Raw genomic sequence first — 18,681 nt, forward strand, 5'->3', positions numbered from 1 at the left:
ATCCTCACTGCACTGGATGCATCTCTTAGAAATCTGTTACTCCACATAATACATACAACAAGCCATATTCGCACTTTCTTCCTCCCCAACAACTCAAATTAAAATTGGCAGCACAACAGTCCGATGAACTGACTAGTTAGGTACAGTATGATTAGTTAAGTAAGGATTTGATGGTCTCCACTTCCCTTTTGGTGGTCTTCACCTCCCTCCCTGCCTGCCATTCCCACCTGAAGAATGGTGCACTTTGTAATCGGGAGCAAGAGTCATGAACACAACAGGCATCAGGCAGTGCAAGGTGGTAAGTAACTAATAAGCCGGTTTTGGAGCGAAGGGATTTTCAGGTAATACATAAAAGAAGCAACTAAAATAGTATATTATACAAATAAATTTAAGCACATTACATATTCAATTGCTGACTAGTTCCTAATCAATTAGAAATGTAGCATGGGTCATTAAAGTGCAACTTATTTTGAGGCAAATTGCCAATCTGTGTACTTGTCCTTTGTCAATTGTGTGTGAACGCAAACATTTCTCCCTCCCCACCACCCTCCATCCCACATCAATGTGCTGTAATTCTCATTGTCTCTCTTGTAACTACCACTTTTGTGTACATGTGTACACCTCTCCACCCTAACCAGCTTGTATGTGTGTGGGGCATGCATCTCTTCCCTCTGTTAACATATAACTCGCTCTGAGTCTCTTTTCTCCAAGTTACGTATATTAGTTAGGCAAGTAGAAATATTTAGTGTGCTTCACGAAGCAATGCAGCCCATTACAAAGAATTTGTTTTATTTTAGTTTTGAACTTGCAACTTTTACATAAAAATAAAACTATAACAAACTATATTACAAAAGAGTCTCATTAAAAGTACAGCACGTATTAATCGGCAGATTCTGCTTGGGATTTTTTTTTGCGATGCATTTGCCATCAACAGTTTTAGGTGTACTCCAACAGAACTTTTCCTGCAATGCTTTCTCAATGGCACAAGAAAAATGAAAATGTTTCTTCGGTTTGTCTTTAAATTACTTGCACATCTTTTGAAATTCAAGTTTTTTTTGTTCTTTTTCTTCAAATAAACACTCAAAAACGCAAATTTTTTTTGTCTTTTTTTGATTTCTAACGAATCTCTTGCTCGCCTTTGCACTATTTCCTCTTTTTTTCTGTTTCGGCGCAAAATTTTTCAAACGCTTCCTCCATCTCTGGATCCATTTCGTTTTCCGAGTCATCCAGATATCTGTTGAGAGAATGTTGGGGACATGAATAACTGTACAAAATGAAACAAAATGGAAATCTCTTCAAATCACCCTGATTTGGAACTATCATCGTCGTTAGGTTAAACTCCAAGAGCCCCCTCCTTAATCGCACTGTGGGGCATACCCGCATCAGCTTTATAGAACCTCAGTTAGGCTGCACTCGGGATACAGTGTTCAATTCCGGTCGCCACACTACCAGAAGGATGTGAAGACTTTAGTGAGGGTACAGAAAAGATTTACCAGAATGTTGCCTGGTACGGTGGGCATTAGCTATAAGGGGAGGTTGGAGAAACTTGGTTTGTTCTCACTGGAACGATAGAGGTTGAGGGGCGAGAGGTTGATAGAAGTCTTCAAGATTATGAGAGGCATAGAGTGGATAGTCAGAAGCTTTTTCCCAGGGTGAAAGAGTCAATTACTAGGGGGCACAGGTTTAAGGTGCAAAGTTTAAAGGAGATGTATGAGGTAAGTTTTTTTTTTCCCCCAGAGGGTGGTGGGTGCCTGGAACTCGCTGACAGGAGAGGTAATGGAACCAGATACAATACTGACATTTAAGGGGTGTCTTGACAAATACATGAATAGGATGGGAATAGAGAGATATGATCCCCGCAAGGTAGGGGGTTTTAGTTCAGTCGGGCAGCATTTTTGGTGCAGGCTTGGAGGGCTGAAGGGCCTGTTCCTGTGCTGTAATTTTCTTTGTTCTCTTTTGTTCAGATGGACTGCAGCAATTCAAGGCGGCAGTTCAGCACCACCTTTGAGGGCAATTAGGGATATGCAATAATTTCCAACAGTGAATGCTGGGCAGCACAGTTGGTTTGCACTGCTGCTTCATTGCCAGGGGCCCCCTAGTTCAATTCCGATCTCGAGCCACTATCTTAGTGGAGTTTGCACGCTCTGCCCGTAGCTGCGTGGGTTTCTTCCAGGTGCTCCGGTTTCCTTCCACAGTCCAAAGATGTGCAAGTTAAACTGATTGGCTGTGCTAAATTGACGCGAGTGTCAGGGAAATTAGCAGGTAAATGTGTGGGGTTGAGAGTATAGGACGAGGGTGGGATTGTGATCGGTACAGACTCAACAGGCCAAATGGCCATCTTCTGTGCTGAAGGGATTCTATGCCGAAGTGCAATTTGGCCAAGCAAACACAGGAAACTTGCAGCCAGTAGCTGGATTTGTTCCTTGTTCCTCCCAATATCTAATTTTCCCCAGTTCAATAACTCCACATATCTGTGCTCTTCTAATTCTGGCCTTGAGCATCCCCCATTTTAATCACTTCACCATTAGTCATTGTGCAATCTGTTGCTTTGTCCTCAAACTCTGGAATTCCCTCCTTCAAGAGGCTCCTGAAACTCCATCTCTGTGACCAAGCCCGTGGTCACCTGCTCTTCACCTTCTCATGGACAACTAGGGATGGGCAATAAATGCTGGCCAGCCAGGGACACCCATGTCCCACGAATGAATTTTAAAAAATGGCTTGGTGTCAATTTTTTTTATATAATGCCGTTCATTTCCTCTACCTTGCCCTGGCAGTGATTCACTCTTCCACTCCCAATGCCCTGGCTTCAAGTCCCTCTATCTCTTCAACAGATTAGGAGCAACAAGACTGTTGCTTTGGGAATTATAGCTTATCCATTCTGTGTCACATAGTTCTGTACTAGATATAGTTTTAATTATATTAAAGTTAAATTACATATAGCATGGAACTAACTCCAGCTTTCAGCACAGATGGTGGCCAAGTATCCCATCTGGTCAGTGCTCATACTAGTTCAATACCACAGCTACCTACTCCCAGTTTCCATGCCCCTTCCCCAAATCCTCCAAATTATTTATTTAATTAAGCATTAAGTTAGAATTCCCTCTTTCCCCAAACAACCAAGTCTCAAACCTTGATCCTCTGTAACCTATCACCAGAAATGATTTGGGAGTTCACAGTACGAATTGTAGAATCTCATGACTTCATAAACCCGGAATCCTGAACAGAAGTTAATTATTATGATGCAAGTTTGGACGAAAAGGCCTTTTGGTCCATTTGGTCTCATTTTTGCAAAAGACTGACTTCTCATCCAATCAAACACCCTGTCTTTCCTCAAGAAACCTTGGTCTTTGCCACTATCCCAGCAATTGATCATCCTTTGTACAGGAAAGTACATTGGGAGTGTCCCCTGTCAATAGCTTGAATAAAGATTTAACAATTGGATACAAAGTTTAGATGAAGTTTGAAGAATGGGATGGAAGAGAAATTGATAAAGAGTCAGATGGCTAAAGGGGTTTTAGCTGAGGGACAAGGTAAATACATATGTACTTAAGTGAAGGGGAACAATAGAAGTGTAGAATTTTAGGTGTTAAAACTGCATAAGTGATGAGTTCAAAGTGGAGAGGTGAGGTTATAGTTTACACGTGTGCTACAAGGCTAGCTTCTAAAGCAAATTGTTTGGATAGGAGATCAAAAGGGAAATGTGATAAATCAGTAACTGGAAGTTCTGTACTGACAGGAGAGGTGGAAAGGAGGGAAAAAGAGAAGCAGCTGGAAAAACAATTACAGCAATATCCAGATGGAAAGCAGAACTCTCCTAGAAAGCAGAATTCTAGGCTGGAAGAAGCTGCTGTTTGAAAACCTCAGAGACAAACTACAGCGAACCGAAGAAAGTTTCCTAAATCTAAAGATCATGTGCGGTGGTAACCATGTGCTGGATTTAGCTCATGGTGTTCTGTATGGAATCACTGGTTTGGGCCAAAGGAACTCTGATTTCTCAGAGTTCAGGGGTATAGGTAGATGGAACAAGGTTAAGTCTAGAATATTGTAGCCATTATTGTAGTTAAGTGTTTTGTATTGTGGTCTCTCTTTAGTGTGTTTTACTTATTACTAAACCTTTTATTTGAGTGATTACAACAAGACTTTTCCTCAGTGGTCTGCATATCTGTCATCACATTATACTAAATTGACATTCCAAGTAACTTGCATCCTGATTTGACCAAAACCTGTCTAACGTCTACATGGCTTAAGTCAGGAGCGTAATGAAATATTCTCAACTTATCCGGATGTGTGCTGTTCCAACAATATTTGAATAGCTCAACACCATCCAAAACAAAGCTGCCTGCTTAATAGTCCAAACATATTCAGGGTTCACTCCCTCCACCTTCACTCTGGATCCTTACATCTAAAATCAGCGGGATTCTGAACACTCTTAACTTTAGGACTTGGAGTACTCCTTCCTCAACAATGAAATATGGTAAAAGCGAGTTAGTCAAATTATTATTTCACAAAGCCAAGTGTAACTTTAACACGCTTAACTCCACCAAAAATGTTTAAAATTTACACAACCAACAGAACCATATTCTAAATCAAATTTCTATAAGAATCAGAATGTTAAAAAATATTGTTTCCAGTTGTGGGTGTTGATAGTTCAGCCATAATTAATTGTGCATCCCCCATTGCCCTCTAGAAGGAGGTGATGAGCTGCTTTCCTGAACCTCCGGCAGTCTATTTGGTGTAGGTACACCCACAGTGCTATTTCAAGAGTTCCAGGATTTAGACCCAACGACAGAAGGAATAGCAACATAGCTCCAAGTCAGGACAGTAAGTGATTTTGAGGGGAACTTGCAGGTGGTCATAGTGTTCCTCATGCACCTGGGGCACTTGTCCTTCTAGGTGGTAGAGATTGCAGGTTTGGAAGGTGCTGTCAGAGGAGTTTTGGAGAGTTCCTGCAGTGTAGCTTGTATGTAGTACAGATTGCTGTGGCTGTGCTTTGCTGGTGGAGGGAGTGAACCCTGAACATGTTTGATGGACTATTAAGCAGGCTGTTTTGTCCTGGTATGGTGTTGAGCTATCCAAATATTGTTGGAACAGTACACATCAAGATAAATTGAAAATATTTCATCACACTCCTGACTTGAGCCATGTAGACGTTGGACAGGTTTTGGTCGAGTTAAGATGCAAGTTACTTGCTTCAGAATTCGCAGGCCCTGACCTGCTCTTGCAACCTCAGTTCAACTTCTGGTAAATGGTAACTCACCCAGGACGTTAGAAATTCAATGATGCAATGCCATTGAAAAGCATGGGGAGATGGTTAGATTCTCTCTTGTTGGAGATGGTCATTGCTTGGTACACATGTGGCACACGTTACTTCCCACTGATCAGCCCATGTCTGACTGTCCAGGTCTTGCTGCATTTGGACATGAACTGCTTCAGTATCTGATGTGTCATCAATGGTCAACATTGTATAATCATTTGTGAACACCCCCAATTCTGACCTCATGATGGAGGAAAGGTCATTCGTGAAGCAGCTGAAGATGGTTGGGCCGAGGATACAACCCTGAGGGATTCATGCAGTGATGTCCTGGAACTGAGATGATTGACCTCAAACCACCCCAACCTTCATCCATTGCGCCAAATATAACTCCAATTAGTGAAGAGTTTTCACCCTGATTCTCATCGATCTCAATTTTGCTGGGGCTCCTTGATGTCACACTCGGTCAAATGCTACCTTGATGTCAAAGGCAGTTCTCTTACCTCACCATTTCAGCTCTTTCATCCATATTTGTATGAAGGTTATAATGTTGGCAGATAAGTGACCCTGACAGAACTCAACTGAGTGTCAATGAGTAGATTACAGCTGAATTAGTGCCACTTGATAGCAGCTGAATACTGGCAGTGATGCTGAGGGCCTTTGGAAGAGACGGAGGTGCATCTCATCCACTCGGCATTTCTGGCTGAAGATGGTTGCAATGTTTCATAAGAACATAAGAAATAGGAGCAGGAGTAGGCCATCTAGCCGTTCGAGCCTGCCCCGCCATTCAATAAGATCATGGCTGATCTGTCGTGGCTCAGTTCCACATTCCCGCCCTCTCCCCATAACCCTTAATCCCCTCTCTTATCAAAAACCCATCAACCTGCGTCTTAAAAATATTTAGCGAGGCAGCCTCCACCACTTCAACAGGCAGAGAATTCCAGAGATTCACCACCCTTTGAGTGAAGAAGTTCCTCCTCAACTCTGTTCTATACCGCCCCCCCTTTATCTTGAGGCTGTGCCCCCTAGTCCTACTATCCTTTCTGAGCGGGAAGAGTCTCTCCACCTCTATCCTATCCATCCCATTCATCATCTTATACGTCTCAATGAGATCTCCCCTCATTCTTCTAAACTCTAACGAGTACAAGCCTAATTTATTCAGCCTCTCCTCATAGCTCAACCCCCTCAACTCCGGCATCAGCCTAGTAAACCTCCTCTGCGCTCCCTCCAAGGCCAAAATATCCCTGCGTAAGTACGGCGCCCAAAACTGCACACAGTACTCCAGCTGTGGCCTCACCAATGCCCTATACAGCCGCAGCAAGACCTCCCTACTTTTACATTCAATCCCCCTCGCTATGAAGGCCAGCATCCCATTCGCCTTCCTGACCACCTGCTGCACCTGCAAGCTGGGTTTTTGCGACTCATGCACAAGGACCCCGAGGTCCCTCTGCACCATCGCCTGCTGCAGTTTTTCGCCACGTAAGTAATAATCCTTCCTACCATTATTCCTACCAAAGCGGACCACCTCGCACTTGCCAACATTAAAATCCATTTGCCATTTCCTGGCCCATTCGCCCAGCCTATCTAGATCCTTCTGCAGACTCTCCACACCCTCCGCACAATTTGCCGTTCCACCAATCTTGGTGTCATCAGCAAATTTCAACACCATACACTCGGTTCCCTCCTCCAGATCATCTACATAAATGGTAAATAGCTGAGGCCCCAGCACCGACCCCTGGGGCACTCCACTAGTCACCATCCGCCAATCCGAATAGCACCCGTTGACCCCCACTCTCTGCCTCCTATTTGACAACCAATCCTCTAACCACGCTAACACCCTACCCCCAACTCCATGTCCCCTGACCTTCTGCAATAACCTCGTGAGGTACCTTGTCAAACGCCTTCTGAAAATCAAGAAAGACCACATCCACCGGCTCTCCTCTATCCACCGCCCTAGACACATCCTCATAGAACTCCAGTAAATTTGTCAGACACGACTTCCCTTTAACGAAACCGTGCTGCGTCTGCTCTATCAAGCACTTTCTCTCAAGATGCCTCGCTATTTCCTCCTTGATGACGGATTCTAACATTTTACCTACAACAGACGTTAAACTAACCGGCCTATAATTCCCCGCCTTTTGCCTGGCACCCTTCTTAAACAATGGCGTAACATTAGCCGTTTTCCAATCTTCGGGCACTTCCCCGGATTCCAGCGACGTCTGGAAAATAACCACCAAGGCATCCACTATCACCTCCGCCATTTCTTTCAGAACCCTCGGATGCATTCCATCCGGTCCTGGCGACTTGTCCACAATCAGCCCCTCCAGTCTGTCGAGCACCGCCTCTCTAGTAACAATAATGTCATTGAGACCCTCCAGTCCTACCACCTTTCCATCTCTAACACCTGGCAAATTATTCACATCCTCCTCCGTGAAGACAGAAACAAAAAAGTTATTCAAGACCTCAGCCATATCCCCATCCCCTACCAATAAGTCCCCCTTCTCATCCTCTAAGGGACCAACGTTCACCCTAGCCAGCCTCTTCCTTTTTATATATTTATAAAAACTCTTGCTATCCTTTTTTATATTAAGCACTAGCCCAGCTTCATAGTTTCTCCTACCCTTCTTTATCAACTTCTTTGTCAATCTTTGTTGACATTTAAATCTCTCCCAATCCTCTTCTCGCCCACTACTCTTAGCTACTCTAAACGCCTCCGCTTTTAATTTAACACTTTCCTTCACCTCCTTCGTTATCCATGGTTTATTACCTCTCCTCCTACGGTCCTTTTTGACCACCAGAATAAATTTCAGCTGAGCACCAAGAAAGATCTCCTTAAAGATCCTCCACTGCTCCTCAGCAGACCTACCTTCCAACGCGCTCCCCCAGTCCACATTCGCCAATTCTTCTCTCATCCTACCGTACTCCCCTCTGTTCAAACAAAGGACGTGCACTGATCTCTCCCATCATTGGAGAAATTTGACACAATTGTTAACATCATTCAACCCCTTGACACTGCTTTGGCCCCATTCAAATCACGGGTTGATCTGTACCTCAACTGAATCTCCCAGCTTTTGCTCTGTATTCCTTGATGCCACAACGTCAGAAAAATCTACCAAAGGCTCAGAGAAGTGCAAAGATAGAGGGGGGAAAAAATAAATCAAACTTACGCATCTCCGTCTTCATCAGAATAACCCTGAAACAGCTCTTCACGATCAATCATTTCCTGGTACTTTTCCAGGTAATCTGAAATCCAAACAGAAAATATCATTGGCAAACTCAGAAACATGTGCTCTCTACTTTGTGTTTAATAAATAGTTTTGCAATAACTACAGTGAAGGTGTTTTAACAGGCTGGGTATTTGAAAAGTTCCCACCATGCAGGTACAGTACATGAAGAATTTGAGATAACGCTTGTGATGGTGTAGTGTGCTTGTAAGAGGCAAGTAAATTTCAGATGTAATTCCTAAACTTCACCACTAATGGCAGCTTTCCTCACTTCAGGTCTGGGCCTGTTGTAGACTTATTAATAGAACTGATTGCTGTGATTAGTCAATCACTTGACTATCAGGATGATAGGTCTAAGAATTTCTACAACACACGTGTAACAGCAGCAAACTTAATACATTTTATACTCTGTGCTCGTAGCACACATACTTTCAAATTCACCAAACAAAACTAATCTCATCATCACTAAATTAAATGGTCAAATGCAATGCTTGGAACTATCAAAAGCTCACATGGATACATATTTAATTAGAAATTTTAGTTAGAATTTATTGACAGAATCAAACACCACCATTTCCCTCCTCTCAATTTTGAGTGTAGCATCTTTCATCACTCCTAAAGACTGTTAAAGCATCAGGTTGGGAAAGGTCAAGAGAGGTTTAATCAGACACTTTGAATTCAGTGATCAAACGATGCAGTAAACAGAAACATGAATTTCCTTGCAGCCTTTCAGTTAGAGTTGATGCAGATCAAAAGGACAAGAAAGGCAAGTGAGGGGTTAGAATAAGATATGAGAGTAGGAGAGATGAAGAAGCTAATAATTGGAACAATAATTGGTTAATGTCTGAGGTGTTTTAAAAGTAGATATGCATAGGCCTTGCAATACCTTTGGCTCTCTACAGAAATGTTACAAAACAATGCTTAACTTGCAAATTTTGCTGTCACTGTCTATCACTTCCCATACACATACCCTCAAATTTACAGAGATCAAAGTTAAACAGGGCAAGAGATATAGCAGCTGAGTGGATGAAGGTTTTACAGAATCTGTACAGATTCAATCTGGCTCTGTGAAAGACCATGCAATTTATCCCACTCCCCTCGCCTTATCCTCATAGCCTTGCACATTCTATTTTCAGATAGCAATTCAATTCTTTTTTGAATATCTCAATCAACCCTGTCTCCATCATCCTCTCAGGAAGTTTGCTCCAGACTCGAACCACCCTCTCTGGGTGAAAATGTTTTTCCTCCCACCATTTTACTTCTTTTGCCAATTATTTTGAATCTGTGTCCTCTAATTCTTGATGCTGTAATTATGTTATGACTGGATCCAAAGGCAAAGAAACACAGAACATAGCAGTGGGCCTTTTGGTCCTTTGAGCCAGCATTTTTTTATTCATTCGTGGGACATGGGCATGGCTGGCCAGTATTTACTGCTCATCCCAGGGTGCCTTTGAGGTGGTGGTACTGAGCTGCCTTCTTGATTCGCTGCAGTCTACATGCTGCAGGTTGACCCACAATGCCGTTAGGGAGGGAGTTCCAGGATTCTGATCCAGCAACTGCAAAGGAACCAGCATACATTTCCAAGTCAGGACGGTGAGTGGCTTGGAGGTGGTGGTGTTCCCATGTATCTGCTGCCCTTGTTCTTCTGGATGGAAGTGGTTGTGGATTTGGAAGGTACTGTCCAAGGATCTTTGGTGAATTGCTTCTGTTCAACGACGATCATGGCTGATCCTCTATCTCAACGTCGTACTTCATTCTCTGCCCATACCCCATGCGTCCCCCTTAAATATATTCAATGACTTGCCCTCCACAGCATTCTGGGGTAGAGACTGCCACTGGTTTCACCACCCTAAGTGGAATAGTTTATTCTCATCAGTCCTAAATGACCTACCCTGCATTCTGACACTGTGATCCCCTTGTTCTAAAATATGCACATGCAAGCACACACAAACAGCCAGAGGCAACATCCCTGCATCCCGTGTCTAGCCCTGCCAGAATTCCAAGTGTTAGATCCCTTCATTCTTTTCAATTCCAGTGAATAAAGGCTCAGTCAACCCAATCTCTCCTCACATGACAACTGACAATCCTGCCATCCCAGAAATCAGTCTGGTGAACCTTGCTGCACTCCCTCCAAGGCAAGTATAGACTTTCTTGGATAAGGAGATCAAAATACTCCAGGTGTGGTCTCACCAAGGCCCTGTACAGCTGTAGTAAGATATTCTTGCTAATATACTCAAATCCTCTTGCAATGAGGGGCAACATCCCATTTGCCTCCCTCACAGCTCGCTGGGTCTGTCTGCTTGCTTTCAGTGACAGGCCTGGGTCAATAATTTAGAGACATGAGTTCAAAATCTACCATGACAGCTGTGGAATAGAAGTTTAATCAAGAATATAACAACTTGTGTGCATAATGAAACTATCAAATTGCTGTAAAAGCCTGTCTAGTTCATTAATACCCTTAAGAGAAGAGAGTCTGCTCTCAACGACTGGCCTATGTTCAGCTGCAGACCCATAATATTGGGTTCAACTGAAATGATCTACTCGGTTGGCAGCTCACCATCTCATGGGCAAATAGGAATGAGCAATAAGTATTGACTGGGGCAGTGACTCCCACGCCCTGTGAATGAGTAACAAAGCAGAAAAGAACACCTTATTGTTTGGAAGAACTTCTCTCATCCTCCCCGTACCTTCCTGCCTTGGCGAGTGGTTCATGCTTGCGTTCACTCGCACAGGGATTGGCCACTTTTTCTATCACATACAAGTATGCTGGGCATCACAGCTAACCTCATGATCCAATATCCATCATCACCTAATTTCCACACTAGAGCACCTGCACCACGAGACTGGTAAGGATCAAGGACCCTGGACAATTTCTAACCATCCTTCCTTACACAACTGTCATACCATGCTGCCAACACAACTGGGACTGGCCAACAGCATCAGCCTGACCCAGGCAATTATCTTGTAAGTATTGGTGCAGATAATTCCTGATGTAGGCATTTGTGGTGGCTTTGAGATAGGCTGCAGGCCTCAAAGGTTGAAACACATGGACAGCATTATTGAAAGGATGTTAACACTGCAGGCTGCAAAGACAGACTGCCCGTTTGCCCGCACAAATGGCCAATGATGTCAGTGATCGGTCTCAAGTGCCCCAAAACTGCTGCTTAGAAAACACTGGAAATAACATCAATATACTTCCCTCCCCCTTTAAATCAGAGATTTCTAGCACATTTCCCACCACCAACCACCCTTCCCCCCCCACCCTCTCCGGACCCCAACAGTATCTTCAGAGGTGTTAACAGGATTTTTGCAGTAACTTCATTGCAGTGTTAATGTAAACCTACTTGTGACACAATAAACTTTAAACAATAACAGAATAACAATATCAAAATTAGCAACATGAACAGTTAAACACCAGTCCGTAGATGAGAGGTTTTGGAGGCCGTCATTCTGTGTGGCTGTTGGTGAACCTCAGGCATCTGCTTTTCAGTGTTTATTGCAACCCAGGTGTCTTTACTTTGGACATCATCCGCTGTTGTCTTACTGGAGTCAACAGAGTGTTCTGAGGTGCTCTCAGCAGAGGTACTGTCTTCCCCAGTTGGCTTGGATGGTGTTACGTTCTCAGGAACGTCCAGCTCTTCTCTTGGCACAAATTGATCCACATGCCTTCTCCATACTACATGATTTCATGCTTGAACGGCATAACGATATCAAAATTAGCGTCCGTGCTATGATGATGATGGGTATGCACTTTTCACTTGTGATACAGTTCCTCGTCAGGATTTCCTGACCCTGACCAAAAGAAAGGTTTCCTCGTTCTCTTGTCATATAATCTGATCTCACTGTCCTTTCTTAACAATTTCTCTTGTTTTGGATGGTCTAAGCAAATCAGTGTGTAGTTGATGTTTAACCATGAGCAATGCAGGAGATAACTGGGTTGTTGAACATGCACTATTTATTTGTACATCAGGAATTGGCTCAATCATGTAGACAATGAACCTTGTTTCTTAAATTATCTTCACCAAATGTTTCATCATCTGAACAAACCATTCTACCAGCCCATTTGTAGCAGGACAGTATGGAACAGACCGGATGTGCTGAATCCTGGCCTCCTTTAAATAGTTTGTGAATTCTTGGGAAATGAGCCGTGGCCCATTGTCACTCACGAGTTGTTCAGGGTAACCAAATCTGTTGAAGGTTTCACCCAGTCTTTCAACTGTTCTCTCCTGTGTCTTCATAATGACAACTTCAGGCTATTTTGAGTGGGTGTCGAACAGAATAAGAAATGTACACCCTTTGAGCATTCCAGCAATATCTATATGTACTCTTTGCCATGGCCTTGTCAGGCCAATAGTGGCAAGTTCTGCACTGTTGCACAGGATGAACACATTCCATCTTCTCTGATTCCAGTACTGAGCCCCAGCCTTCAAAAATAGCTGCTGGCTAGCTCCTTCATCCTTACCATACCACACTAGCTTTTGAGCAAATGGCTTAATACATGTTTCCTTCATCATGATGTTTCTCATTTCCCAGAGGAGACAACCTGCCCGTACGGATAGTTCAAGTCTTTGGGTTGAACATGGCTTTATTTTAGGGTTTGCGCCTGATGTCTTGCCACGAAGCATCATGTCATGACTTCTGACAGTATTTGATCATTTCTGATATAGGATTGATAGTGACTTTAAAATCTTTCTTCATCACAGATACAATCAGTGTGGCCCAATTACTCTCATTAATGGGTTTGAGGACTCCTGTTCTGACCAGCCACCCTCATTCTACCACTACCGTAGGTCTGATTGCACATGGCACTAACCTAGCCTTTAAGCATCTTGCCTGACATTCTTTAATTTGAGATATCCTTCATGCTTCCCAGCTCACCATTAAAGTCAATGGCATGTCTCTTCACGATCTGCAGTAGACCTGCTTCAGAATCTGTCGTGAGATTCACCTTGATCTTTTCTAGCCAGATTCTTCCCATCAGCGCTAGATAGTTTCCTTTAAACTAATATGCAATTCCAATACGCAAGGACAAACCTATAGACTGTCCGTTCAACGACACGGTTACATTGGTTCAGTCCCTCAGTGGAACCACTTCTCCACTATAGACTTTTAATACTATCGAGGGTTTCAAGGCGATACTTCAAACGCTATTTTTGATAGTTTTGTTGGTACCAGAAACTTCAACTCCAGTGTCCACCTCCATTTTCACGGGCTGTCTGTCCAGTAAAGGAATGATGTAATATCGGTTTGCTATATCACCAATAGCCAGTACATTCTATAACAGTTCCTCTTTGGGCTGTGACTAGAGTCCTTTTTCCCAATTTCAATTATTATTCTTCCATCGGGTGCCTACGACATATCGGACTTTTTCCACTCTTTTTCCTTTCGAAGTGACTGCAAGTGTGGTCCATCCACCTTGTCGCCAGTTTTCTATGTGGTGGTTTTAAAAGATAGGCTGCAGGTCTTAAGAGGTTTAAACAAATGAAGAGCTTTATCGAAAAGAAGTTAACACTCCTGGCTGCTAAGATAGACTGCCCATTTGCACAATGATATTATGTCACATGATCAGTCTCTTAACCTGCCTCTGCTCCACTGCAAAGCTGCTGGTGAAGAAACACTAGAATTAACATGAATACACAACAGCATTGAGGCATAAACAATGCAAAGAACAGAACTGAAGAGGTGGGTTGTAGGAATTCTCCATCAAATCACCCAACAATGCGAATTGTTCAACTAATCAAAACCTGCACAATCTGTCAACCAAAGTACATAATATAAAGAAAAAGAAATTAAAAAGATGGAGGAGCCAGTTAGTTAGTTAGTGTGTGGATCTGATTAGTGCCCACAGCATGGGGTTCAATTCCCATTCCTGCTGAAGTAGACTTGGGTCTGTCTCTTCACCCTACCCATAGCATTTTGCTGCAGTTTAGCAAATAATCACAAAGAATCAGCCTTTAGGCATGGTGCTGGAGATGGTGATGATAAAGACAAACATTTCTTCACTGGTGGAGAGTCCAGTAAAAGAGGACATAACCATAAAATCAAAGCCAGGCTAGAGAAGTTAGGAAATGATTCTTCACATAAATAATAGTAGAGTGTGGACATTCCTGCAAAAAAAAAAGTGCTAGATCAATTAATAACTTTAAATCGGAGATCCACAGATTTTTGTTAGACAAGAATATGGAAGGATATGGAGTCTAGGTGGGTAGATGCACACAGGAGGAGGAGGAGGAGGAGGAGTTGTTGTTTAGTAGCCTCTTCTTATTCCTGTGTTAAATCCTAATTCCTTGTCTTTTCCCAAGTGTCTTTGGTGCCCTTGCATCCCTGGAAACTATCAAGCTCCCTTCTAACTTGCTCAATAATTGCATATATTTTCAGAATCCTTTGCAGAAGACGACTTTTCTAGATTGGTTCTTAACTAGCAGGATTATCTTCCCTTATTTAGGTTTTCCCTACCAGAGGAAAGGTCCAATATTAGTCTATCCATTAATTTGTTTCATTGATTCGAATTGCTGCCACAACTTCTATGCAAATCAAGAGTTCCGGAGGACCCAGTAACAGCTCTCTGGTACCCAGCTGGATTGTCTGGTCTGGCCCAGGAAATAGGGAAATCCCTGCTCAAGTCCCATTCCACTGTGTCATGTAAAGAAAAGGGAAGAGGTCCGTACGTGAAAAATAACAGTCTTATTCTGACCCTAAAGGACTAACCTGGGTCTGCTGGAGTGAGAGGGATACCCTCTGCTGAATAAAATACAGGCTCATTCTGAAAATTAAAACATAGTAAAATGTTACACATTACTCCTGTAGTACACACGATTCACACGAATTCAACATTAATTATTTCAGCAGGTTAATTTAGTGGTATCATTTTCATTGAATACTTTGCTCTGCTTCTTGCGGTTAACCTTTAGATCGGGGGCAAATGCTTTACAAAGGTAGTGTTTGGTCATTAATACACGTGTAATCAAGCAACTCCTCAATCAGTAAAATGTTAACTATGATTGCACTTAAAACTTCTGCATACAATGGGACAAGTCTCGGTAGCTACGCTAAGTTTACACTTTTATATTGGAGGGGTGCGGCCAATAGAAGATACACTCAATATTAACCACCCCATTGAGCTAGAAACATTACAAGTCAAGAAGGTGGACTATTAATATTGCCCTGATACACACCAAGAGGCAGTGAGAGGAAACTTTCATCCAAGTCAGTGAAAAGGTGACATATTTACCTACTGAGCAACACTGCCTTGCTGGGGTTTACAAAATTAGCGCTGCAACTCTTGTTTTGAAGTTTGCAGATTAGGAAATCTTCCCTCTCTCAATAACCCACCATTTATGACCAAAGTATTTTGTGCACAAACTTTTAATTCTTGGTGCACCTCTTGGTGATCTCTTGCACTGTGGTACCATATACTGTTACATCCCTGCAAGTTAATGCCTGAAGACAATTGCAGAGTCTTCTAATTTGAAGAATAGATACACAAGGCCAGTGAAGGCATCGAGCATGATCCTAGGAGAATTTCCCAAAGGAAATGAAATCTCCGAGCAAAGTGTAGCTTACTCCACTTATTATTTCTTTACTTTATTAGTGTCATAAGTAGGCTTGCATCGACACTGCAATGAAGCTGTGAAAATCTTCTCATCGCCACACTCTGGCACCTGTTCGGGTACACTGAGGGAGAAATGCGTGTGGTCAATGCATCTAAGAAACACATCTTTTGGACTGTGGGAGGAAACCGGAGTACCCAGAGGAAACCCACACAGACACGGGCGAACATACAAACTCCACACAGACAGTGAGCCAAGCCGGGAATTGAACCCATGTCCCTGGAGCTGTGAGGCAGCAGTGCTAACCAATGTGCCGCCCAAGTGGGAGGTGAAGTAAAGGAGCCTATCCAATATGACAAAGCTCATGGATTGAAGTCCCAGTAGAGACCTAGTGCAGACTGTCCACTCTCTCACTCTTTATACTGTTCTTTCTTTTTATGCACTAACAGTGACATGAGCTCAAGTGGAATATTTGGAAAGATGAGAGAAAGCTATTTATCTCACTGGGGTTTTTTTTCACCCATTTATCATATGCCACATCTTAGACTAAGACAGACACCTTGTGTCCTCAAGCTATCACTGAGCCCAAGCAAACCTCCACAGATTCTCCCAGCCTGAATAGGTAACTCACCAAGTACCAGTACTCCAGTCTCAAATCTGCAGCTTTGCTCAACTGGGACTTAATGATATCAGCAACACAGCACTATATTGCATTGGGACCACTGTCCTTGCGTTGAGATTCATTAGTGTTGTTAGGGAGGGGTTAAACTAAATTGGTATGGAAATGGGCACCAGCACACAGAAATAAGACTGCTAGATCTGGTCTGGCAATGAGGTGGGTCAAGTGGACCAAGTGTCTGTGAAGGAACGTTTGGATCAGAGTGATCCTGATATCATAAGGCTTAGATCAGCAATGGAAAAGAGCAAGAACAATCTGATATGGAACTTCTGGGAAGGGATTACCTTAATTTTCCAAGTTTTGCTAGACATCGACAAGTTGTCAGAGAATTCAAGAGCAGCAAATGTGTCAAGATAAACAAGAGCAGTCCCAGTAACTATAAGCCAGTTAGTTTAACATCAGAGGTGGGTAAAATTTTGGAAACCATAACCAGGGAAAAATATTAACAGGTACATGGAGAGATTTGAGTTAATGAATAAGAGCTGACATGCCAAAGCATGCTTGGCTAATTGTAATTGAGAGAAGGTTGCTGAAAGGAATGCAAATGATATTGTCTATATGGATTTCAAGGAAGCATCTGACAAAGTAAAACATAAAAACTGGTGAACAAAATAGAAGCTTATGCAATAGGACAGCTTGGGAACAACTGGAAAAAATATTGATTGAATGAGAGAAAGCAGCGAGTCGTGCTAAAAGTTTGTTTCTCAGACAGGCAGATGGATGACAGTGGTGTATCCCAAGGGTCAGTGTTAGGATCACTGCTTGTTTGATGTGTGTAAATAACTTGGATCTTGGAACAGAGTAAAATTTCAAAACTTTACCAAACTGGGAAGAGTGGCAAATAGTCAGGATGATGTAAATTGCCTGCTTAGGAAAGGCAGACATGATTGTACAAGGACTAGTATACATGAGATTTTAAGAGTTAAGGGAATGAGGGAAGGTAGATTAACAGAATGGGCCAACAGATCGCAGATGGGACATAATAGAGGAGTGAGGTGATGCAGAAAGGGATGGGGAAAAGCAGTATAGACTTAGTATCACAATTTTAAAAAGTGTGCAGGAACAGAGGGACCTGGAGGTGCATGTGCATTGACCTTTGAAAGTGACAGAACATATTAAGAGAGTGGTTAGCAAAGCATTTGGGACTTTGGGCTTCATAAATGGAAGCATTGAGTACAGAAGTAGGGAAATTATGCTGAATCTTTATAAAGCTCTGGTTAAGCCCCAAGTAGTCCAGTCCAGTTCCCCACACTCTCGAAAAGATGTGAAGTACCTTGAATGGTTGCAGGGATGTGGGTTTTTAGTTACAAAGTTAGATTGGAAAGATTGGAGTTTTCCTTGGAGCAAAAATACATATGGGGAGATTGACAGGGATGCACATTATAACTGTTTAACAAATTATCCAAAAGCTGGCACCTTCAACAATCCTCACTGGACTGGCAGCCTAGGTTATGTGCTCAAGTCTATGGAGTGAGGTTTCAACCTACTGTCACCTGATTCAGAGGTGAGAATGCTGCCCACTCAGCTGAGGCTAAAAACAGATTAGACAAGATGGAAAATCTTCCAGTTACCTGATGGCATTTGGAATGGGGGACATTGAAAGTCTTGGGTGACAGATGTAGTGGAGTGGAGGTGAGAAAAGAATTTTTTTTATGCAGTGAGTAGTGATGACCTGGAACTATCTATGGAAGTGGTAAAAGCAGAAACAATGATTTCAAATAGAAATTGGGTGGGAATTTAAAGGAAATAAACTGTAGGGATCGAGTCGGGGAATGGAACTGACTGAAATGCTCCACAGGGAACCAACTTGGACTCCATGGGTCAACGGCCACCTTCTGTGCCATAAACGTCTCTAAGACTCTTACTGCTTTCGATCCCAAGAACAGGAGACAATTGTTGTGGATTCTTTAATGTATCATGTCAACCATGGCTCGTCAGGAACCACTCTTGGCTCAAAGTTGGAAGTTGAGGGTTCAA

General features: G+C 42.8%; 1 protein-coding gene across 1 annotated transcript in view; it reads right to left on the reverse strand.

Annotated features, from left to right (window-relative positions):
- Positions 1-768: 768 nt before the first annotated feature.
- paip1 (poly(A) binding protein interacting protein 1) overlaps positions 769-18,681 on the reverse strand; it is a 40,008-nt gene continuing 22,095 nt past the window's right edge. Inside the window, exons 9-11 of the mRNA XM_080189536.1 lie at positions 15,184-15,238; positions 8,419-8,494; positions 769-1,234 (exon numbers count right to left, since the gene is read on the reverse strand). Of these exons, the coding sequence (XP_080045662.1) occupies positions 1,144-1,234; positions 8,419-8,494; positions 15,184-15,238 (222 nt within the window). The 3' untranslated portion in view covers positions 769-1,143. The remainder of the gene's footprint in view (positions 1,235-8,418; positions 8,495-15,183; positions 15,239-18,681) is intronic.

The sequence above is a fragment of the Carcharhinus amblyrhynchos genome, chromosome 5 (assembly GCF_965287045.1).
Source record: "Carcharhinus amblyrhynchos chromosome 5, sCarAmb.v2.hapA, whole genome shotgun sequence".
Classification (NCBI taxonomy): Eukaryota; Metazoa; Chordata; class Chondrichthyes; order Carcharhiniformes; family Carcharhinidae; genus Carcharhinus; species Carcharhinus amblyrhynchos.